This window comes from Aristolochia californica, unplaced genomic scaffold (assembly GCF_029961685.1).
Source record: "Aristolochia californica isolate CCGP_79_NKW_82.1479 unplaced genomic scaffold, dmAriCali1.0.hap1 SCAF_14, whole genome shotgun sequence".
NCBI lineage: Eukaryota > Viridiplantae > Streptophyta > Magnoliopsida > Piperales > Aristolochiaceae > Aristolochia > Aristolochia californica.
In genome coordinates this window covers 25,593,689-25,618,165 of record NW_027181815.1, presented here as the reverse complement: position 1 = coordinate 25,618,165, position 24,477 = coordinate 25,593,689, and the positions used below count along the sequence as shown (strand labels likewise).

At 36.0% G+C, this 24,477-nt stretch overlaps 2 protein-coding genes across 4 annotated transcripts; one reads left to right on the top strand and one right to left on the bottom strand.

The window, feature by feature from the left end:
• Positions 1 to 4,063: 4,063 nt before the first annotated feature.
• On the bottom strand, positions 4,064 to 7,793 carry LOC137949637 (ras-related protein RABD1-like). Its single transcript, XM_068795748.1, has 8 exons — positions 7,703 to 7,793; positions 7,528 to 7,600; positions 7,376 to 7,423; positions 7,225 to 7,272; positions 6,304 to 6,375; positions 5,341 to 5,496; positions 4,959 to 5,062; positions 4,064 to 4,722 (listed from the first exon to the last, which is right to left on the bottom strand). The coding sequence occupies exons 1-8, from the start codon at positions 7,714 to 7,716 to the stop codon at positions 4,629 to 4,631; spliced, it is 609 nt and encodes a 202-aa protein (XP_068651849.1). The 5' UTR covers positions 7,717 to 7,793; the 3' UTR covers positions 4,064 to 4,628.
• A 1,940-nt stretch (positions 7,794 to 9,733) lies between these two features.
• LOC137950002 (SUN domain-containing protein 4-like) lies at positions 9,734 to 14,502 on the top strand. 3 transcript variants are annotated; one of them, XM_068796327.1, is made up of 6 exons: positions 9,734 to 9,935; positions 10,772 to 10,916; positions 11,242 to 12,503; positions 12,663 to 12,748; positions 13,723 to 13,971; positions 14,329 to 14,502. In XM_068796327.1, exons 2-5 carry the CDS (start codon positions 10,781 to 10,783, stop codon positions 13,958 to 13,960), a joined length of 1,722 nt encoding a protein of 573 aa, XP_068652428.1. In that variant the 5' UTR covers positions 9,734 to 9,935; positions 10,772 to 10,780; the 3' UTR covers positions 13,961 to 13,971; positions 14,329 to 14,502. The 3 variants fall into 3 exon arrangements, 2 of the variants coding, with proteins under 2 accessions (XP_068652428.1, XP_068652427.1); XM_068796326.1 differs by having other exon boundaries at positions 11,242 to 12,512; positions 14,329 to 14,500; XR_011111914.1 differs by lacking the exon at positions 14,329 to 14,502 and having other exon boundaries at positions 11,242 to 12,561; positions 13,723 to 13,811.
• The last annotated feature ends 9,975 nt before the right edge of the window (positions 14,503 to 24,477 follow it).

The window sequence follows — 24,477 nt, the reverse complement described above, 5'->3', positions numbered from 1 at the left end:
AAACCACAACATGATGCAGGAAAAAAAAAACCTAAGTATGAAGCCACGAATGTCAAACGTGTAGCTAATACTCCCGAAAAGGCCAACTGATAGATGCCAGATTTTGACATGAAAACTAGGTTAATTATAATAGAATAGCCCTTATAATTGTGTTATAGGTGGTTATTTATCGATTTTCAAATGAAACGTGCATTTATTGAATTTGGCATTAATCACTGTTTATATTGCATATTTTTCTCTCTTGAATTATATTTCATTGCTTTTAGGGTTTATTTCTTCCTGAAATAATTTTTATGGATTCATTTATGGAATTTTAGGAGAATTTTGGTGGAGAAAGAGATATTTACCAAAATGCCATTAGTGAAAGGGAGATAGAATTTTAGGGTAAAATCGTTTTGAAAACAGGGGGAGCTCGAGGGGGAAAACAAGGGAGGCCGCCGACCGTTCGGAGGGAAGACCCGAGAGGGCTCCCTCCGAACGCCGTTCGTCACTGTCGTCCACCCCCATCCTGCAACCGAGAACAGACCCGAGGAGAGCTCAAGAGAGTCTCCGTCGCGGTGAGTTCGACACTGCCATTTTCTGCTCGCCAGGTCAAGAGGTGACTCGAGAGTGCTCCTCCGGCGCCGATTCCGCATTCCGACCATCCTCCGGCATCGATTACCCATTTCCGACCATTTCCGGAGCTATTCCAACTCCGACCGAGACTCGAGAGAGCCGGTCAGATGACTTCAGCTCCATTCCGTCAAACGCCGGTCGTCACCTCCATCCGTAGGTTTCTATCCTTCTTCACCGGCGTCGTCTCTACCTCCGGCCACTCGCTCTTGCAACCCGAAGCCATCAATTTCTGGAAATTGCAGCCGTGAGAATGAGCCTTTGCTGCCTGAGCGAGAGGAAGGAGCAGAGGAGTAATCCATCATTTTGTAATTTATTTTTTCTATAGTTTGAACTTAGGTTTTGAATGTTTATATTTGAGAATTAATGTTTATCGAATATTTGTTTTCCGGATATGTGATTAAATTAGCTAGTTAAGGTAAGATTGTAATTTAGGTTGGATTTTAGTATTTTAATCCGATTTCTGTCTTTCACTCTATGCGCCCGAGAGGGGCTAGACGCAAGGATTGAGAAATCGGATTTGTGATTACGTGGCGCTCGAGAGAGAGGCACGAATCACGGTAAAATCCAGAGTTGATAATTTTAGCATCGTCACAATAGGAAATTGATTATCTGCATTCTAGTGTAATCTGATCTCTGTCATTTGTCAGAGTGGTTTCATCCACTATTGTTAGAGTTTGTGGTCTGAGTTAGGTATTTGGCTTTCCGCACCTTAAATGGTTAGTCTTTTCGAGTTGTATTGGCTAAGTATCTGACTCAGAACTCCGAAGTTAAGCGAGCTTGGGCAAGAGTAATTCTAGGATGGGTGACCTCATGGGAAGTACTCTTGCCTAGGACTTTAACATAGTATCAGAGCTAGGCACGCCACGGTCCGCGTTCGTATCCCGTGAGAAGCGGCTCCAGAATGGGCAGGGTGGGTGTCAGAGTGGTTTCGTCCACTATTGTTAGAGTTTGTGGTCTGAGTTAGGTACTTGGTTTTCTGCACCTTAAACGGCTAGTCTTTTCGGGTTGTATTGGCTAAGTATCTGACTCAGAACTTCGTAGTTAAACGAGCCTGGGCGAGAGTAATTCTAGGATGGGTGACCTCCTGGGAAGAGTACTTCCCAGGAGGTCACCCATCCTAGAATTACTCTTCCCTAGGACTTTGACATCATTAACTCTAGACACCCGAGAGGGGTTAGACGCAAGGATTGAGAATCCAGATTCGTGGTAACGTGGCGTTCAAGAGAGGCATGAATCACGGTAAAATCCAGAGTTGACGTTTCCTGTTGTGCAAATAGTTAATTAGATTATTGCTTAATAGTTTATGATATAATTAGTGTTTAGTTCAAATTAATTTATCATATTTGGTTAGGCTAGTTGACTGAAGAATACACAAAATTCAGTCCTCCTTGTGGATATGACCCTCGCTTCCTGCTAGATTACATGAACGATTCGTACACTTGCGAGGTATAAAAGCCAATGTAATTAAATTTCACATCACCGACCTATTAGGGAGCATAAAGCCAAGTACCTAACCCATCAAGGGTGGACGGAACCACCTAACTCTGACACCCACCGTTCACACTCCCTACCGCTTCTGCCGAGATTCGAACGTGAAACGTGGTACCTAACTCTGATACCATGTCAAACGCCTAGTCAATACTCCCGAAAAGGCCAACCTGTTAGGGAGCGTAAAAGCCAAGTACTTAACCCATTAGGGGTGGACGGAACCACCTAACTCTAACAATGAATTCACACCATATTTGAGATTAAATTAATCATTGAACGTGAACAATGATTCCTTTACATAAACCCTTCAAACCCTAACTTAGAGTTTCATCAACTTGAAGAGTTAATACAACTTTGATCAAAACGAGTTTGAAATTGAAATTTTCCAAACTTATTCAATTTTTTTTAAAAAAAAACTTAATTTTTGGCTTAAAAATCATAGTCAAAAACATCATAAGCAACTTTCTTAAAACACAAAATTTAGCCATGTTTTGGAGCATAATAAATTCTATTTTTTACATAAGCATATATTGGTGTTAAATTATTTTTTTTGCACAATCAAAACATGAATTCAGAGGGTTTAAGACATTTATTCAAGTATGGAACACACTTATCTGAAGAGTGTGCTGGAATTTGTGAAAAATAATACATATTCTTCACCCATCAGGGGTGGACGGAACACACTTTTTTGCACAATCAACTATGTGCTGGAATTTGTGAAAACTAATACATTTTTTCTTCAAAAACACCACATTTTCTTCACACATTGGAGCAAGTTTTTCCTCCTTGCATTCTCAAACTATTTTGAGCAGTTTTTAACTCACAACTCTACAATCCGTGCTCTAATACCATGTTAGATTCTAGAATTGCATGTTTAGAAAACTTATGAGTTTGTTGATAAAAGGTGGAAGAAGAAGAGAAAAAGGCAAAACAGAGGAAAAGAGAGATCGAGCAAGAGAGATTAGAGAGAACTAGGGTTATGGGCACATTATGTTTGCCTTCCTCCTAACAAGAGAGATTAGAGAGAACTAGGGTTATGGGCACATTATGTTTGCCTTCCTCCTAACACCTTTATTTATAGACTTGAGGGCATAAAACCCTATTACACGAGTGAAGTAAAAAGACTTAAATATTTAACATAATTAAATCCCAATGTCTCTCACTCTCTAAATTACACAAAGTATCGTTATCTTCTTTAACAATGCACACATATAATACCTGTCAATTAGGTTGATTTAGAAATTACAAGAATAAATAAAATACACAAGCTAGCCTATGTACCCAATCTATGTGACAATAGCTCAATAAGTCTCCAATTGACTTGATGCCATATTTTGAAGCTTGAAATAAATTTTAGAATGGTTTCTTGAATTGGGGTTACACACATAAAGCTGCTTAATAAAATAATAATTTCATAATTCAAGCCCCACAAGTTTTAATCTGAACAAAGTATTTTGGTTTCAAAATAAGAGAGCTCTAGTTTAAATTTAATTGACCATATGCAATCAATTGATTTCAAAGGTCATGCATGTAGATACTTGGATCTAAAAATTCAGCCCCAAATCATCTGAACTATGCAAATGCCACTTCAAATCCATTTGCTTGAATGAACAATACAATTTCAAATTAAAAGTGCAATAAATACATACCTCCCTGAGAAAGAGCTTCTCAAAATACATACCTCTTTGAGAGATAGCTTCTCAAAATACCTTTTATTCAAATCCCAAATTTGATTTGAAAACTTTAAGATCTATGGGAGAATTTGTGAATTCCTTAGCAATCAATATAGAGTCGTTTTGGATGAAGACAATCTAAATAGATGGGTTCTCAACGTTCAAAAATTAAACTATTGAACTAAAGTTTATTTTTTTATTTTTTTATGAAATCACAATTAAAATTTTGAGAAAATACATTGAATATTCTTCTTGAACTGGTAATAACATAGATAGCTCAAATACACCTTTTGAAGAGCTATCTTGGCCAAATCAAAACTCGAAATCTGACTCCATCCTTCTACGTTACAACATTTGAACATAGTTTGACTCGTACGATTGATCTTCTTTAATCAACCTTTTTTCTTTCTTCCATCATTCAATTTCTTCGAAACGGTTGTTCAAATGTTTGGTCAAATGATTTCGAGTACTGGTTTTTCTCTCATCTGGTCCTTTGGATGAATCCATATATTCATTTGAACAGTCTTCTTAGTAGTACCTTGTTTTGTTCTTTTCTATTCTAGCCATGCCTGGCTTGGTTTTTTGAAGATTTGGGTGAACAAATTCTAATGAGTCTCTCCTAATCATTCGAAAAGTAGACTTCATTCCATTCCAACACTGGCCTGAAAAATTCCTTCCCAAGAGTTTTCTACTTGCGAGATTTCTTCAGCCTTTTCACATCATATGCTTTAGTGGGACTAGCGGTAGATATTCACGAGACCGAAGAGTTCATTTGATCATCACTACAGAAGCACAGCAGCTGTCTTGGTCTAACGTTGTTATTAACACATCAGTATGCTAAAGTAAGAATGGCTAACCACAGCAGCTGCTGTTCTGCTGGATTGCCTGCCCCTTCATCTGCACTGTGTTGGCCGGTTTTCTGCTTGCGCTAGGCAGGGTTCCCAATCTGCAAATAAAAAACAAATCTCAACTTAGGTCACATATACCCTATAGCAGAAAAACATAACCATAGAAAATGGATTAACAAAGTCGTCAAATGAAAACCCAGTACAGCGAGTTCACATGATCACTCTGGAGAGTAAATTTGTACTGAACATCCATCCATCAGAATACCAACACGAAATTAACTCACAGAAAGCAAATGTAATATGAGATCTAAAAAACTGCAAGTTCGACTAGTACCTTTTCTTGATTTCCCCAACCATGGTTAAGAAGGTTTCTTCAACATTGATTGAATCTTTTGCACTTGTTTCAAGGAAAGGAATCCCAAGCTCATCCGCAAATGCCTACAATTATATTGCAACAAATCAGCCAAACACCTCATAAATAGAGAAGATACTCATGTAAATGACAGATGTGCTGTCCGAAAGGTTTTCATTTCCTTCAGCAACACTAACAATGAATGGAAGTGATTTATCATTAAGGCAAGAAGAATGTGCTGTCCGAAAGGTTTTCATTTCCTTCAACAACACTAACAATGAATGGAAGTGATTTATCATTTAGGCAAGAAGAATGGGAGGATTAAAACAGAAAAAAGAAAAAACTTTAGGAGGATTTTTTTTACCTGTGCAGTTTGTGTGTCCACTACTTTTTTTTCAACCAAATCACACTTGTTTCCGACAAGAAGCTTGCATACACTGTCACTGGCATATCTGTCAATTTCACTCAGCCACTGCTTCACATTGTTGAAGCTCTCCCTCTCAGTTACATCGTAAACAATCTGGCACCATCTAGCATTAGCAATTTGGTGTGGAAGAAAACTTTCAGACATGCAAGTTACAGCATAGTAACTCACATTTTGCATGCAACGAACATGAAAATACATTTGGAAACAACAAAATAAGGACAAAGGATTCACATGATCAACTGCATTTTATAAATGAAGATGATATTAAGTTGTAAAAAAGAATGAATAAATGGAAGAATGCCATACTGTGGTCGTTCCCCATCATCCAAAACACTGGAAAAGCTCAATCAAGACCACTCATGAGACAGATGGTAAAGGAAGAGATTGTTGTGCAAACAGATGTGCAAACCAAATCAGAAACTCTAGAATATCAATGTCAGAGAGTAGATGCAATCCCGGTCTCATGTTTGGTGCACAAAACAATATTATTATATTGGTCTACCCATAACATCAATGGTTTGGAAACACAACTAAAATATTTAAAAAGCCTATTTTACAAATTGTTTTTCTTTAAAGAATGCTGAGTACACACATATATTACACCCCAAACACCAGTGACTTGATCCCAAACTTCGACTAACATCCTCCCCAACCTCAAAGAAAAAAAGGCCAATGATCCAAACGTCCAACATAGTTGCAACAAGAAGTTCAGAACCAGATATTCGAGGAATAGAGCATACATTTTTATTGGATAAAATATTGCATTCACAGAGGCAGATTTCTGATACACACAATAAGAGAAGAAGGCCAAACTTTAATGAAATGTTTGAGAAAGGCCCTACCAAGCACTATGCGAAAAAGGAGGCCAAACTGTAATGACATGTTTAGGAAATGTCTTACAATGATTCCATGCGCCCCTCTGTAATAACTGCTGGTTATAGTCCTAAACCGTTCCTGTCCGGCAGTATCCCACTATCACATGAAAAAAGCCAAAAAAGGAAATCAGTAACTAGTGTAGATCTTGTAGTAGAGCATCATGATAAAAAAATTCGTACAAGACATTTCAACTCTCTCAAACAGGCAGTACACAATTGGAATAGTTTTTCCAGTTTCCTTGCTCAGTACGGGCAGAAACATTTTCTGATGCAAATAAATTTTTAGTTTGGGTTTTCTTTTGGTAACCACAGACATTGCAAATTCAACCAATGAAGTATGGAAGGGCACCCATCCGTACATAGTGGAAAAAGACTAAAATTTCCAGGTCCCATAAACACTATTTTCTAGCCAGTATATGCTGTTGTTTGACCGGACATCAGGAAATAAATACCACGACTGGCCAGGGGCTAAACCATCATCACTTTATAACCTTAGGAAAAACATTGCTGAAGTAAAATTAGTGTTCAACCTTAAAAACCAAAAACCAATAAAACTTTGGACCAGATTTAGCTTACAGAAATTTATAAAATAAATAAATTTTAAAAATTTGCATGAGGATAATTCCATGGTTATATGCAAAGAAAACTGTATTTTCTGATATGGATTATGCTTAAAATGAGGTCCGAATCAAATCCTACCATCTTAACAAAATATTTACTTTCCTATTCTACAAGATTTTCTTCCCGACCATCTTAGCAGATCCTTAAGTTTCCTATTCTTCAAGATTGTCTTCAACAGAGAAACGAAGAGAATTATATAATGAACAAACAAACCATCTGATAACCAATTGAAAGTCGCACTAAAAAAAAAAAAAAAAACATAATGAATCTTCATCTCATTACTATGAACAGTGAAGTAGTTAAGTGAACCTCCAAGGTTACTCACAATCTGCAGCTTTATAGTCTTCCCATCCAGCTCTACAGTTCTAATTTTCTGAAATTCGAAAAACTAAAAGTGAGTTATGAAAATAAAATAACAAGATAACAAACAGAAAACGATTAACATCAACAAACTCTAAGCAGGAAGAGTCACTCACGAAATCGACCCCGATCGTACTAATGTAGCTGTCAACATACGAGTCATCCTTAAAAGAAGAAGAAAAAAATGAGAATCAACTGTTAAAAGCTCAAATACTGGACGTTCAAATTCGAGCACTAAAAGAAAGAAGTAGAGAAAAGGTATAGTTACAGCAAATCTCAGAAGCAAACAAGATTTTCCAACAGAGGAGTCCCCGATCAGTAGCAGCTTGAAAAGATAATCGCTGTGGAAGAAAACAATGGAAACATGCGTGAAATGCTTCGAAAATTTTCCAGAAACAAAAACATCGAAAGAAAAAAATAAAGGATATCGAACAGATTCATACTAGTCGTTGCTCATATTATGTGATTCTCAACAAAATAGAGTAAATTTCTAGCTCGTTAGGGTTTGGAGGGATTTTGGAATTGGGGGGGAAAAAGCAGCGCTTTCAGGTGTCTAAAAGCCCTCCCACCTTTATTTTAAAGATTGCTTTCCTCCGACGACGGGAATGACACAAATACCCTTCACTGTTTCAAGAACAACGTCTACATTTCGGGCAGGATTAATATGTGAAATTGTCCACTTTGTGTGTGTCAAACATACTAGTTTGGCATAATACTTATAGGGGTCTACGTGGATGATATTATCACGATAGTTGGCGATAAAAGTAGGATAAAAAAACCTAAGGATGAACTGAGCAAGATATTCCAAAGATTAAGGATTTATGATTATTCAAATATTTCTTGGGTATAGTGGTTATGTGATCAAAGCATGACAATCTTATCACAAAGAAAATATGTATTAAACCTATTTGAAGAAACAAATATGTTTGGTCGTAAACCTTTCGATTCACCTATGGATCCAAATGCCAAGTTACACATGGAAGAAGGGAATGTATCTTCAGAGAGCCGTTCTTACTGTAACTCAGCCAAATATCTCTTCTATAGTAAGCATTATTAGTCGACTCATGCATCATCCTCGAATATTACATCGGCGGGTCTCAGAAATAATTATAAGATACCTAAAAAGGATTTTTGGACAAGGATTTTTATACAAAAATCATGGACACATCAACATAGAATGATTAGCCAATACAAACGGGACAGAATCACCGAATGACAAAAAAATCACTTCCATGTATTGCACTAGTCATCGGGTAGAGTAAAAAATAGTCGGTCATAGCCTAATCAAATGAAGAAGCAGAATACCTTATTATGGTCCATGCAATAAGTGAAAATGATATGGCACCTTATTATGGTCCATGCAATAAGTGAAAATGATATGGCTAAAATTCAATTATCATAACTAGGTTTTTCCTTTAAAATCAAATTGTTCTTGGATACCATTTTTTATTTAGGTTTTGACTTAACTAGTGGAATTTGGAGATCTAAAGGGCATAAGTACGTAATATTACAATGTAACATGCTTACATCATTTCAGCCAATTTTAAATCCGATTTGGACCCATTGACCTGTCCGGGTGACGTGGACGGAAAATTCGGTGAAGTGATCGACGGCTCCTGTCACTTCCTCCACGTCACACTTCCATTGGAGCCATGAGCTGTGACGAAGCTTTTTAACATCCTGGGTGTTGGCAGTCTTCTGCAAATTTCAGTTGAACTGGTGGGCGACAGAAGAATTCAATCTCTTTCATCTAACCCGAAGCTTTCGAATTCCCTCTGCTAGTGAATCCTATTTCGTGCTTATCGAGTTCCTCGTTCCGCAAAACCTTATTACCTCAGTTTCTTTGTTTTCTTCAGAATTGTCGCCATTCCCATTTCCAAATTGGTTTGGTTAGTGTCTTCTGTGATCCCCAAAAGCTTATCCTGTTGCGTGGATTCATGTAGCGCAGGACCTTCTAGCCGCAGCAAATCATCTTGGATTGCTCGTGAGCTGTGTGCACATAATTCATTGTTTATTCCTTTGTCCTTGAATTGGAAGCAGGGAGAGTTCTCAGCAGTTCTTCATTTGGGAGTGATTTTTTGGCCCTTCTGCATAGCGGATGGTTGAAGGGGTTTGCATGGCATTGAAGAACTTTGAAGTTAGAAAAGTGCGAGAGATACGAAGACTCTGGTCATTCTGACACGAATACGAGGTTTCTTGGGTTTTTTTGGCCATTACTATCCTACTGCTGTTTGCTTTCACAGCACTGTTTCTTCTTGTGGAAAACGGCTGTCCTCCATTGCTGTTTTCGAAAAAGCCAGTTTTAGATTTTGGCTTTCGGCTTTTCAAAGTTTTGAGAGTCTCTGAAAGGGCAGATCGAGGCCAGAGTTCCTGTACTTTTCACCAGATCTGGTAAAAAGTCGAGACAGTTTACTTACTACTTATACAAGTAAAAAAATTTAAAAAGGAAAGTGTCAAAAATCGAAAATTTATCATCTCTCGGTCAGTCGGCGAGGCAAGGAAAAAAAAAGGGCACCGAATTCGTTAAAGAAGAGAAATGAATATAAAATGGAGATGGACAGCACAAGCGCGGAAAAATAGCCTTACTTACGTGTTTGTGAGTCAGTTTTCTTCATCTGAACCGCAGGCAATTCCTCACTTTGATCGTAAATTTGTCGAATAGATGGACAGAAACAGGTGATCTATTCATATTTAAAATTGGTTTTTTGATTTCTTATGCGATGTTCTCATTGTTTTGAAATTTGACATTTGCGTCTTGTGAAGCCAATCGGATCTTCGGCTATCTTCTCATATTTCAATCTACAAATATCACTGTTGATTTTCTGAGATCTGCTCAACTGCCTCGGCTACCTTGGCCTGGAGTTTCTTAGTTTACAGTTCCATGGATTCAACTGTCTCTTCGATTTGTCATGTTTTAAAATCGGAAAGAGGGAGACACATAAACTGAATATGCTATTTCTTTTGGAGATCTAAGACGAATAGGATTACTTGAAGATTTATCTGTTTCTTTTGGGTTTGAGAAGGGATCTAGAGCTTCCTATTGAGAATCGAGGGTGATACATAATATAATATTAATAGAGTCAATTGAAATTGTTCAGTTTCACTAAAATTTCATTTATTAGGATTCTGAATTATGTACAATTAGAAAACCCTTGCCTCCTTACTATTGCCATCTTTCTCTGTATTTCAAATAGAGATGACTTTGGACGGTAACCAGAGAAATAGTTACTGCTTTGTGGCAAAATAAGAAACAAAATTGATTTTATAAGTATCACTTTAGTTTTACTTTGGTAAGAAGCTCTTTACTTTCAAATAAATGTGTGCTGCTTATACATAAAGATGGATGTATGCCCTCTTGATAGAGAAGTCTGATCTAATCAAATTCGAATTTGGTTGGTCTACAGACTTTACTTCCACAAGAGATACTGTTCTCTTCTTTGATTTTAGAAAAAACAAGGATTAACATCACAAACTGAATTAAATTCTTTTTTCTCTTTGCTCCACCGCTGCAGATTGGATTTATGAGCTATGCAGAGAGAGCTGTGAATAATGCTAGATCTAGAGAGAAACACCTGCATAAAGTAACCCTAGTTATTGCCATGTGGTTGCTCGTCTTTCTCCTTAGCTTGCAGATTGGCTATGGTGATAGCTTCTCAGGTACACTTTTATCTTCTTATTCTTTGTCTTCCTTGATATCCAGATTTCTTTCTTCCTTGATTTTTCTTCTCTGGTTGTCTAGTAGGCTTTGGTGTCATTTCCCATGTACTGATGATTGCTTTACCAATTGAAGAATTTTGAACTCTTGACCTTTTGTAAATGAAATGTTAGGCTTGAGATGCACTTGGTAATTTTGGATTGCATTTTTTCATTTCGTTACGATAACATTTCTCTTTGTTGGTCTCTTTTTTAGAATATATTTTCTTTTTTTCCATTTTATTCGATGGGGTTGATGGCTGATCTTTCCTTGGTTTTGGGTTTGTAGGTGTTTTGGCGAATGAGTCAATTTGGCATGAAGCTGAGGCCGAGCCAGTTGAAGCACCCAATGAGACAGCTGAGTTTTATCCCATGGGATTGGATTCAAACTCCTACTCTCAAGATAGTGATGATGCTGCAGGTAGAAGAACTGGATTTGGATCTGATCAAGAAAACAGAATGAATTTATTGTTAAACTTAGATAAACCTTTGGAAGTTGATGATACATTGGTTCATGCGATAAAACCAGAAAAGGAAACTCCAAAAAATGAACGTTTGGGTCGCATATCTCCTCCTGGTCTAGATGAGTTCAAGAGCAGAGCAGTTAATCAAAAGGGTAAATCTACAGGTGGCCAGTCTGGCAGTATCATTCACAGAATGGAGCCTGGTGGAAAAGAGTATAATTACGCCTCTGCTGCCAAGGGAGCAAAGGTTCTGGCTTTCAACAAGGAAGCAAAAGGTGCCTCAAACATCTTAGACAAAGATGAGGACAAATACCTTCGGAATCCATGTTCGGCAGAAGAGAAATTTGTGGCTGTAGAGCTTTCTGAAGAAACCTTAGTAGATACTATAGAAATAGCAAATTTTGAGCACTATTCATCCAACTTTAAAGAGTTTGAGCTTTTAATCAGTTTGATTTATCCAACAGACAATTGGGTCAAACTTGGGAATTTCACAGCTGGTAATGTGAAGCATGCACAGAGATTTACACTTCCAGAACCAAAATGGGCCCGCTATATAAAATTGAATCTGCTTAGCCACTATGGTTCAGAATTCTATTGTACATTAAGTGTGCTAGAAATCTATGGCGTGGATGCTGTTGAGCGGATGCTGGAAGATTTGATCTCAGTTCCGGATAACCGGGTTGAACCTGAGGATATAGCTACTGAGTCAGTGCCCACGTCACTGCAGCTTGAGCCTGCTGATGGGAGTGATCTTTGTCAGAGGCTTCTTTCTGAGATAGAATATGATTCTGCTCCTGAAAGCCTTAATACCAAAGGTGAATCTCCTAAAAATAGTTTCCCTGATCCAAATGTAGAAGTACGGCCTCAGCAAGTTGCTAGGATGCCAGGAGAAAGAGAAAGTGTTCTTACGATTCTAATGCAGAAAGTACGGGCACTTGACCTGAACTTCTCTGTTTTGGAGAGATATCTGGAGGAATTGAATTCTAGATATGGTGATATTTTCAAAGATTTTGATGATGAGATTGCTAACAAGGACTTACTTTTGGAGCAATTGAGACTGCAGATTAAGAGTCTTACTGACAGTAAGGTCATTCTGGTGTGTAACTGTCTTGTGCTCCTGTGTCCTTGTCCTTTCTTGTGTTTGAGTATGTGCATTCATTTACATGAGTTCTTGTGTGAAGATTTTTATTTTTTTTCTTTATTCTTTTAGACATTTTGACTTTTATTTTATATTTATTTTTTTCAGGCAAAGGACTTTGAAGAGCTTATCTTGTGGAAATCTCTTGTTTCCTCACAGTTGGATAATTTGCTGAGAGATAATACACTTCTGAGGTCTGAATTTGTCTTGACCTTGTACTCTTTTGCTTTTATCAACTGTATAGATTTATTCTATGGTGAAGTCTTTAAGCTAACATCTGTTTTTTTTTAAGAATTTATATCTCTCTGTTTAGACTTTTTTGGCTGTTCATAAATACTTCTTTGATTGACTATTGATGGCATTCATACACGTTGTTCAAAAATCTTTTAGTTGCAAAACAGAGAATTCTGGATATATGTATTTTCTATTTGGAAAGGAAGTCTGACATTTGTTATGCAAAGCAGACGAAACTTAGTATTTCCTCAAATTAGAGCTGCACTTTCTCCATTATCAGTTTTATGACAGTAGGTTGAAGTTCTTAGGATTTGGAGAAATGTGCCGTGATCTTTCCATGCCTTGAATTGGTCCTCCAATAGTAGTTCCCACCGTTAGGCAGCCCATTTCGTAACAAGATCATAAGTTTATCATGAGAAACTCGGCCTTGAAACTATGATATTGTAGTTTGAAGGGATTGCGGAGGCAGTTGGCGGACAGCCTATATGCCTCTTCTATCATAAAACTAAAGATTTATTTTGTATCATCAGGTGTCCTGGTAGATGTGGGATAATCATGTGCCATTGGTGGGCTGCCAGTAATGCTTAGTTTCATGCTAATGTCAGTCGGAGCTCTGTTTTTGCAGCTTTTTTCATATTTGAGTTGATGTCATTGCGAAACATGTGAAGTATGTTGTAGTTCTCTCATTGCAGATCTCAGACTATTTTCTAAAATGCTTTGGTCCTGGGACCATAGTGCATAGCTAGTGGTTGGTTGGACCAATAATACTTCTTTAAATTCCTCATGACTAAAGCTGGGCTATATGAATTTGACATGACGAATTAATATAAACCATATTATATTACTTGCATCCGAAGGTTTCATTCACATTATACTGGATGTTCTTGGAGATAGCTGACCACAGTTCTTTTTCTTTGAAATATATTTTTTTTAGGTTGGAGTTGGAAAAAGCTCAGCAAGATGAGGCAAATAGGGAGAATAAGGGTCTTGCTGTGATTTTTGTGAGTTTTGTTTTTGGGGTTTTTGCAGCGGCGAAGTTGTGTTTGGATGTAGTGGTGAGTGTATTGAGAATGCTGAAATTTTCCAGTGACAAAGTATGTACTAGGACGAGTTCTGGTTGGCCTCTCCTGCTGTGGAGCAGCTGCATTGTACTGTTTATCTTAATGTTATAAATGTCTTTCAGGTATGTTATCTGCCTTTTATTCGATTGCTTTCTTATTGAGCGCCGTTTAAAATTCTCATGGTCTTTTAGGGTCTGTTTGGAACCCCATGGAAAACAAAAGAAAAGAAAAGAAAAGAAAATGAGAATCTGACCATTATTATTCCCAAAAATAGTTAGTGAAAAGGAGAATTTGATTATTATCGCATTTTCACTAACTATTTTTGGGAATAATAATGGTCAAATTCTCATTTTCTTTTATTTTATTTTCTTTTCCATGGGGTTCCAAAATCTCCTTTTCACTAACTATTTTTGGGAATAATAATGGTCAGATTCTCATTTTCTTTTCTTTTCTTTTGTTTTCCATGGGGTTCCAAACAGATCCTTAGGGTAGCGCAGGGATGCCCATATCGTGTTGCCCACCTCAAAATTTGATACCTATGATATGTATTTATGATTAAGATCATGAAAAATTACTTGTGTTTTTTTAATTTTGGTCTGTACAGAACTAATTAATTAGCTTTACATTATGGAATGAGATCTATAATAATAATTAGGTAGGTTTAGTCCCATAATCTTTTTACCTGTCATAATCAGAGTCAAGTGATGGAATTTAAGAAACTGACTATCAAGTTTTTTTTTTTTTTTTTTAAAATGATATCTTGCAATGTGAAGCAGACAATAGCAGCTGCTTGCAGCACCCTCTAGCATCCTTTTGCTGGTTCATGCTGAGAGCTGGCACCTACAAGGAACCTGAACCTTCTGCAATGATCTTTTAAAGCAGGTGAAGTTTAAGACCTCACTTGCGCCCTTAAGTGGAATGTTAAAAACAGAAAAATAATTATTAACTTCAAAGAAGAAAACCCTTAAAAATGATGATGAAGATGAAAACTAAAAAGGGTAGTTTTCAAACATTACTTCTCTGTGTATATTATTAGATTCTGTGCATCTGTGGATAAACTAGATTCCGTCAGACCCACTTCCTCTATCAGGTCTATTAAGCATTTGACTTGGGAATTACTTCAATTCGAGTTAGACAAACCTGGTTTGCACCAGGTCACAGAACTGGTTACTTCTCTTGACTAGGAATGACAATCTCTCCAAACTCAAAAGCCTACGTTATCATCAATTTTATTCGGAATCATGGTGACTCAGTCACCTGAAATTTTGAGTAAGATTAGGTTGGTCGAGTACAAACAAGGGCTTGGACCAATTTGAGGGAGATCACCCAATCTAGAAGGGGACATTCTCCCCCACCTAACCAGCTTGCTTCCAAAGGCAAGTCGACAAAAAACCATGTTCTGAATGCTTAGATGGGTCTTTCATTACTTATGTTTATTTATCAGCTTATTCATGGGTTGTCAAGTGACTGCAAAATAAATACTTATAAAATGTAAAAAAGTTAAATATTAGAAAATAAAATGAACATCAAACATGTAATAAAATTAAAAAATACTAATTAAATATGTAATTAAGTGGTAACAAGATAGGGAGAGTGAAATTCTAAAATGTGCACAACACTTCATTAAGAGAGTATGACATTATGTATGCACTAGATGTTCAAATTACAAATTTGTCATTATCAAAAGGGGGAAGAATGAGGAGGAAGAAGAAGCTCAAGATTCTTCTGATCACATAAATTTTGATGATAACAATCATCGAAATTTGACTATTTTTATTTTTGAGTGGTTCATAAACAAAAAAAAACAAGTTGATTCTCAGCTAAACATGTAAAAGGAATCAACTCCATGTCATAGGAGTCGAACACATATGAAAAAAAGACACTAATCGAATTTAAATTTCAATAATTGCCATCTCAAGAAGCAAAAGGAGTCGAGTACTCACCTTCGGAGTCGAGCACACACACACTGAAGGAGTCAAGCACAACTTCAAAAGACCAATTTTTTTTTTAAAAGCCATTATAATTCACAATTGAAAGGAAAGGAGTCGGGCACTTGCATATAGAATACAACAAAGAAGAATGTAGTTGAGCCTGAGAAAAAATAATGCTGAGATAACAGGAGTCAACCCCATTGTGAAGGAGTCGACTACATACAACAAGAGGCACGAATCAATGAGTCAAATCCGAAATACAATAAGTTTTGAATTTATTATGGAGTCCAATCCTTGTAGGAAAAAGTAATATATAGGACTTGACTATATTAAGTAGATTTGACCCAGATTGATTATGTTGAACAAGGAGGATTTGATCCCTACAAGAAGGAATCGATCCCTATAGGACATAAAAGATATGGACTTGAGTCAGACACAGGATTTGACCCTCACAAGAGCCATTGGACTCCAATCTGGGATTTGAGTACAAAGGACTCGACCCCAAAGCAAAGATACAAATATGAAAATTCAAGATCTTCTAGAGGCCATAAATTTGCTCGTATGACTCGAAATTATGTAAGCGACCTATTTCAACAACTCTAATAGGTTTTTATGAATTTTTTTTTTTGTAATTATTTTCACTAAATTTTGCAAGGATTAGAAATTATGTCTAAAATTTCATAACAAGTAGTTTGTCAAACTTGGATTTTCTCCTATAAATTTCCAGGTCCTATCTTGCCAAATCAACCAAGCTGCTTGTGTAAAATTCTAAGTTTCTCAAGCTTGTTCATGCGCCTCTCAATGTCCTTTGATTTTTAAATCCAAGGAGGTGATATTTTCAAGATTTTAGTCTCAACAGCTAAGTCTTTTGTATTTATTTTCATATTTATTGAATACTTTTCAAGAGACAAGAAATTTTAATTATATTTATTGTTTTAGTTATTGTTTTCAATCTAAAAACATTTTTTAAGTCATCCTTATTTATCTTCACTTTGTATTATATTTTACAATTGCTGATATATTGGTTGTTCACCTAGGACTAAGGGGTAACATTTTCTTTTGTGGTAATTGTTTATATCTATTTAATTAAGAGACAATTGTACTTCATTGAAAAGAAAGTATTTGTTACATTAAGTTCAATCTAGTCTCACATTCAAAAAGTCATAAGACATCACTTTTTAGGGTCTAGGTGGTTGTACCAAGTGTTGATAGTAAGTCCCTTTGTGTTTTAGGCAGGTGCTATAAATTTGAACTGGCTTGGTTCAGTGTTTGGTTCGTTGTTGTAGGTGTTATTAGGCATTTCATCAAAATTTTTAATTCAAATAAAAAATGGACCTTTTTAGACCCTAATCATGAATTGGCATGATGTGCAACTCATAATTCTGATGACCTGCAACATTTGTACTAAGCATTGAAATCTCATTTTCCCCCCTAGTAGTTGTAGTAATCATAGTGTGTGCTTGGAATTGGGTCAGAACTAAGTCGAACTCTATGCCTAGTAACTCCTATTCAAGTTTTAGTTTTAATTGATTGGATTTTAATTCGCACTCCTTTCAATCCCTCTAGCAACAAGTAGGGGCAATTTTCAAATTAAGTTCAAGTTGGGCTGCTTTATTTAAGCAAAGCTATCAAAAACTCTTTAAACAACAAGAAATTATGAACCATCCATGTTGTCTCCTGCTATTACTCCTGATTTACTATGACATGACAATTGCTCAAAGAATTTTACAATTCGGATTTGGTTAAACACACTATGGGTCTGTTTGGAACCCCTAGAAAAGAAAAGAAAATGAGAATTTGATCATTATTATTTTTTACAATAGTTCGTGAAAATGAGATAATAATCAAATTCTCCTTTTCACTAACTATTTTTTGAAATAATAACGGTCAAATTCTTATTTTCTTTTCTCTTCTTTTCCATGGGTTCCAAACAGGCCCAATGGTCAAGACTTTACACATTTTTAATCAACTGGTTCAAATTCAAACCCATTTTAATTGCCGTAGAGATCATGTTGTTGTAGACTATTTTTGCCAATTCTTGTGTATGAGATTAACTATGTCAACTAAAGAAGATAGCCCCTAGTCTATTATTTTCATCTTGTAAGCAGCTCTTTTAGAAAAGAATTCATTTTTTAGGAAAAAAAAGACTCAAAACACTCAATCCTCTTCAGGTCTTACAACATTAACGTTCTGTGAAATCTAAACCTCTTCATCAAGATGAAAACTTCTCTAATTCATGATTTGTATTTGGAAAACATTTGGCAGCCAACTTTCAGTAAATCTACATTGTATGAAAGAGATTTGAGAGGGAGGAGAATGTAATAAGGAAAAGAGAAGAGAGTAGCGAGAACAACTCTCGATGGAACAAACGCTCGAGCCCCATCCCTCTTTTATTAACTTCAGTGAGTAGAGGAAAGATTTTTCTACCCCTCACACAAGAACTCCTTATTTTTCCATAATTACATATCCAAACATTATGAAAATTAGACCATTGACTAATAATATAAACATGTTGAATCTACTGGTACTCTCATTGATACTCAATGAAACGACCAAACTACCCCATTTGGTATATTTAACTTTTTCCTTCAAACTAATACATATATCTAAAAGTCTCGACTTGTTATAAAAATATCCCAAACTCATGTCTACCCAAAACTTTAGTGAAGATATCACCAAATTGATCACACAATCGAACATAGGGAGTAACAACTTCCTTGTGCATTACTACATCTCAAACGAAGTGGCAATCCGCTTCTATATATTCAGTCTTCTAATAAAATATTGGTTACTAACACAAATGGCAGCATGATTATCACAAAACATTGTCATAGGCGCATCAACCTACAGATCAGTTCTCGAAGAACTGATCTCACCCGCTTCAACTCACTAATTGGAAAGGTCATAGCTTTATACTCAACTTTTGCACTAGAGTGGGGTACTACATTTTGCTTCTTGTTTTTCCAATTCACTAAGTTTTTTTGGCACAAAGACACAATACCTTGTAGTGGACTTTTTGTTAAACTTGGAGCTAGCATTGTTAGTATCCGAGAAAGCTTCTATTTTTAGATTTTGAGGTTTAAAAACCAACCCCTTTCTATGTAATCCCTTTAAATATTTCAATATTATTTGAGTAGTTTCTAAATGAACTCTGCATGGATGTTCCATGAATTGTCTTATCATACTAACCAAAAATATATGGTCTTATAACAGTGGCATAGATAATTTTTTCAACTAATCTACTAAATATAGTTTTATCTTTGTGTTTATCAATACTCTCATGATAAAGGCCATTACCAACTTCTATGGGTGTTTCTACGGGCTTCGCACCCAATAGACCACACTCATGTAACATATCAATAACATATTTTCTCTGTGTTAACACAATATCAGTTTTACTTCTAGCAACATCTATCCCAAGGAAGTATTTCAAAGAACCTAAATCTTTAGTTTGTAAATATTTAACGAGTTCTTGTTTTACCTCTTCAATACCTTGTATATCACTACCCGAGAAAACAATATCATTATATACAAGAAGAACTACAATTCAAAATGCCCTTTTCATGACAAACAAAATGATCATAGTGGCTCCACAAAACCGAAGGACATCACCACTTCGCTAAATTCCATGAATTGCCTTCTTTAGCTTAGATACCTTTTCCATATCCCCCTTAACTACATATCCAAGAGGTTGCTTCATATAAACTTCTTCAACTAAATCACCATACAAGAAGGGATTTTTAATGTCTAGTTGGAAAAGTGGCCAATTCTGATGGATACATAGACAAACAAATGTCAATCATGTATTGGTAAGAATGTCTCAAAACATCAAAGTGGTACATTAGATTATATCTTTTAACAACCAACCAAGTTTTATATCGCTCAATAGAGCCATCTACTTTGTATTTAACTGTGTATACCTAACACCAACTCATAATTGTAGCAACTGAAGGAGCATCACATAAACTCTATGTACCTCTATCAATCAACACCTCCATCTCAACATCCATAGTATGTTTCCACTTAGTAGACAAGAGAGTATCCTACACAAAATATGGAATAGTACATGAAGACAATGACAAAGCAATCTACTTATATCTGGTAAATAAGGAATCAAATAAGATATAATTGTAGACAAATGAACTCCTTTTATGAATAGCAATGGAAAGATATAAATCAGTTGCCTCAAGATCTGCAGACTAAGAAGATATTGGAACCTGTGAGAGAGGGAACTATGGCTCGTTGTGGACCAAGTTTGAAAACTCCAATTCTGGACCAAGTGATCAAAGAGTCCAAGAAAAGCTACATTTATGTGGCATTAAGACTCCTCAAGGTGAAACTGTTCACTTGTTGGACCTTGATCAAAGAAAGTCCAAGAGGTTGAACTTCCATGGTGTTAGAACTCCTTGATCCGGAATTCAATCCTAGTTGAGATCAAACTCCAAGTTGGGGTAAAAGTCGTGCATGGTGCTTATTGCTGGGATAATACAACACTCGGGTTCATACTTCTCACTGGTGAGAGGCTGCATCTTCTTCTCATAGTCAGGTTTATTGCATCTTCCTTCGATGAGATAATGAAAGCGTCATAGATAGGAATACTTCCAGACTAAGTCCCAGCCAGAGAAGAACCTCACCCCGATTGCAAGCTTGAGCCTTGAGTATCCTGCTTCTTTGCAGTGTTCTTAAATAAGAACACAACTATTTTGTTTACTTCAAGCATTGATACTGCTTATACACCATCAATTGTTTCTTTTTCTCTCAGCTAATTTGCTTGTGAAATATAGATTTGAGCCTGTTGATTTTTTTTTTTTTTTTTGGATATTACATATTGTGGAATTGTTATAAGTTTCACCTATGGCTGAAGAGATATCTTCAAATATATTTAGTAAAAGTGATTTACTAAAGATTACCACCATTCTTTAATTGGTTCCAATCTATTAAATCATTTCTTATTACCTGGAAACTTGTGTAATCATCTAGTTAAGCCACCTCCTATGGTTTATGAAGAGATATTTTATATAAAATGTGGCTTAAGAAAGGCACCCCTATCATTAGTTGGCTAATAAATAGTATGAAAGAGGGTGTTGCAAATAATATGCTGAATCTTAAAACAACAAAATTTGTTTGGGACACCCATGTAAAACTATATCCTAGTGTTGGTAGTCTGCAAAAGTTATATGATGTTTTTGAGGCAACGTGTAACACTAGATGGGGGTAGAAGTTGTATGATTATTTTGCTAGATTCAAAGGACTTATTTAGGAGTGGAAACTTACTTAGTCGTACTCCACGGACATTGTAGTTCAAGAGAAACAAAAGGAAGCATTGGTGGCTTCCATATACCCTTGCAAATTTGAAATCGTATACTAATGTGGCTAAGACTCAAATTCTTAGTTCTACTACACTACCTTATAATTATTTGTATCTTAGATGCATCCATATCCACACCTATAGATACATCATCAACTATGTACTCCCAAAGTAAGGGAAGAAATGCAAGCAACAGGGATCGTGGAAGAAATACTAGAGATGACAGATCAAAAGGTGGCAAAGTCATGGACTTCAAAAAATAGACAATCAACAATGGATGTGTGTCCATTGTGGAGGACTCAATCATCTGGTTGACACTTGTTGGCAAGTACAAGGAAAACCCAAGTGAATCACAATAAATCAAACATCAACCACAATTACAGCTAAACTTGAAGTGCATGTTGGGTCCTCTAAAGGCAAACAGGCTATCCCTAATGAGGAATTTGAGTTACTTAAAAAACTTAAGGTGATGTTTCATTCTACCTCCAACACAACATCCACCCCTACTATCGTTGCAACTATTGTTTATGTTTCCTGTTAACTTTTCACCTCCATATCCTTGGATCATTAACTCTAGTGCCTTTGAGCATTTTGATTGATCAAGTTAATCTCTTGAGTTCTTTGTCTCCTTGTCCAAAAGATAAATTTATAATATATACCAGATGGATCCCAAACAAAAGTACAAGGAATGGGATCCACCTCTCCCATACATTCTCTTCAAGTAAATGATGTCCTTTTTGTTCTTCAATTTCTATTGAGTTTTATGTGTGTTCTTCAATTAACCAATAAAATTAAATTTTCCATAAACTTTTCTCAATGTATGTTCCAAGCTCTGCAGATAAAATAGGTGATTGGTGGAAACAATGAAGAATGAGGCTTTTATTATTTGGACACACTAATAATCACTGCCACAACAATACATAACAAAAGGCTCTACAACGGCACAATAGATTGGGACATCCTTCACTTCAATCTATCCAATCAATGATTCCTTCTTTGAAGTTTGTTTATGAGTTACAATGTGAAGTATTTCATTTGAGTAAACACCATAAAAGTACTTATTCCCATCGGTCAGAAATTAAGGGTGCTACTACTTTTTTCTTTAGTTCACACTGATGTATGAGTACTATTAAATGTTTCAAATATTTCTTAATTAAAATATTTTATTATATTTTTTAATGAATATACTAGAGCTACATGGAAATTCTTGATAAAAGATAGGTCTTAAGTTTTAGCAACTTTTAAATCTTTTATGCTATGATATCCACTCAATTTGGTTTCAAATTAAAATTTCTTTGATCAACCGAAACCAAAGAATATATCTCTAGTGATTTTTAGACTCTTTGCAATGAACATGGCATAATTCATCACATCATGCGTTTACACTCTATAGCAAAATGGCATAGCTGAAAGACAAAATAAACACTTGCATGAAGTTGTCAGGGTCCTACTACAGTGTATAAATGTGTCTCATTTCTATTGGCCACATGTTATTCTCACAACATTTTTTTCTTATCAATAGATTGCCCTCTTCATTTCTCCACAACAAGCCACTATACTCCATGTTGTTCTCTACTGATAATGTCTTTTCCCTTCCCTTTAAGATCGTAGATGTACTTGTTTTATTCATGACACATCTCTTTGTACAAACAATTTGGACCCTCAAATTATTAAAAGTATTTTTTTGGCTATTCCCGTACCCAAAAGGGATATGTGTGTTATAATCCTTCATTAAAAAAAGATATTTGTGTCAATGGATGTGAATTTACTTAAGTATTCCTTTTATCTAGCGGCACTGCACCACCTTACTTCTCATCTTCTACAAGTTTTTCCAAGCCTATGGTGCCATTGGAAGATCCACTTTGTTCCAACACAAATTATAATCATCTTTATCCCCTTGGTAGGTCGATTGAAAACCCTCTTGTAGAATTTATAGATCCTCTTGAGGTCAATTCTCCTCCTTCACCTATTACGTTTGGACCTCCATATGACACTTGACCTATTGCCATTAGCAAACCCTAGTTTTGCACTTAACTATCTACATCTCACCTTTGTCTAATTTTTTTATCTACTCACTAGTTGTCTTCTACTTGTTGCACATTCCTTGCTTTTCTTTTTTCTACACCTCTTCTTAAGCCTTATTAGGAGATTGTTCAACATCCAAGATATGGAGTGGCAATGGAAGAAAAAATGGCAGTTCTGTATGAGAATCAGACTTGACAGTTAATGCCTCTACCACCATAAAATAAGATAGTGAGATGTAAATGGGTGTCCACTGTCAAACATAACCCAAATGGAACAATGGCAAGACTTAAAGCTAGACTTGTGGTTAAAGGATATACTCAATGTTATAGAATTAATTATGAGGAGACATACCTCACTTGTGGCTAAATTATATTCGGTATTGGTTCGTGTATTCCTTGCTGTCAATTCTCAATGGTCCTTTTATCAACTTGATGTAAAAAAAAATGCATTTCTTAATGTTGGCATAAAAATGAGATCTATATGGATCAACCACCTGAATTTGTAAATAAGAGGGAATCCTTGTGCAAATTATAGAAATCTTTATATAGGTTAAAACAGTCACTGAGAGCTTGGTGTTTGACTTGGATTTACAAGATGTATGGTGGATCACTCGGTTTTTGTCAAGCATACTAGGAAAGGAGTTGTTCTCCTAGCCATGTATATTGATGACATTATTATTACTGGATGACATTATTATTACCGGAAGTGATTCAGAGTATTAACCAAGTAAAAAAATTATTTATCTATATACGAAATTCAAGACAAAAGACTTGGAACCCTTAAATATTCCCTTGGAATTGAAGTATACAAGATATTGTTTTGTAGTGGAGAAAATATGCTATTGACCTGCTTAGTGAGACAGGGTTGATGGGGTGTCATCCTACAGACACTCCTATGGACACTAATGTAAAATTATGCGTTGATTTTGGAGAACCCTTAAATATTTCCTTGGAATTGAAGTATTGTAATCCATACATGATATTGTTTTATCGTAGAGAAAATATGTTATTGACCAGCATAGTGAGACAGGGTTGATGGAGTGTCGTCCTACAGACACTTTAAGCAACACTAATGTAAAATTATGCATTGGTTTTGGAGAAGATGTAGACATGGGTAAGTATCAAAGGCTAGTAGGAAAATTGATATATATCACTTTAACGAGACTCGACATCTACTTTGTAGTAAGTGTAGTTAGTCAATACATACATAAGCCTTAGAGCTCACAATGGCAAGCTCTAGAATGATCCTTCGATAATTAAAAGAAGGCTCCTAGAAGAGACTCATATACAAATGTCATGGCCATATTAATGTTGAACGCTTAATAGATGTTGATTAGGCAAGCTCTCGAAATGACAAAAATTCTG

Coding starts and splice junctions, on each gene's coding strand:
- LOC137949637 (XM_068795748.1), bottom strand. Junction 7,273..7,375: donor GTACGATCGGGGTCGATTTC/GTGAGTGACTCT, acceptor TTCGAATTTCAG/AAAATTAGAACTGTAGAGCT. Junction 4,723..4,958: donor GTTGGGGAAATCAAGAAAAG/GTACTAGTCGAA, acceptor TTTTATTTGCAG/ATTGGGAACCCTGCCTAGCG.
- LOC137950002 (XM_068796326.1), top strand. CDS start 10,781: ATGAGCTATGCAGAGAGAGCTGTGAATAATGCTAGATCTAGAGAGAAA. Junction 10,917..11,241: donor CTATGGTGATAGCTTCTCAG/GTACACTTTTAT, acceptor TTGGGTTTGTAG/GTGTTTTGGCGAATGAGTCA. Junction 12,513..12,662: donor CTGACAGTAAGGTCATTCTG/GTGTGTAACTGT, acceptor TATTTTTTTCAG/GCAAAGGACTTTGAAGAGCT.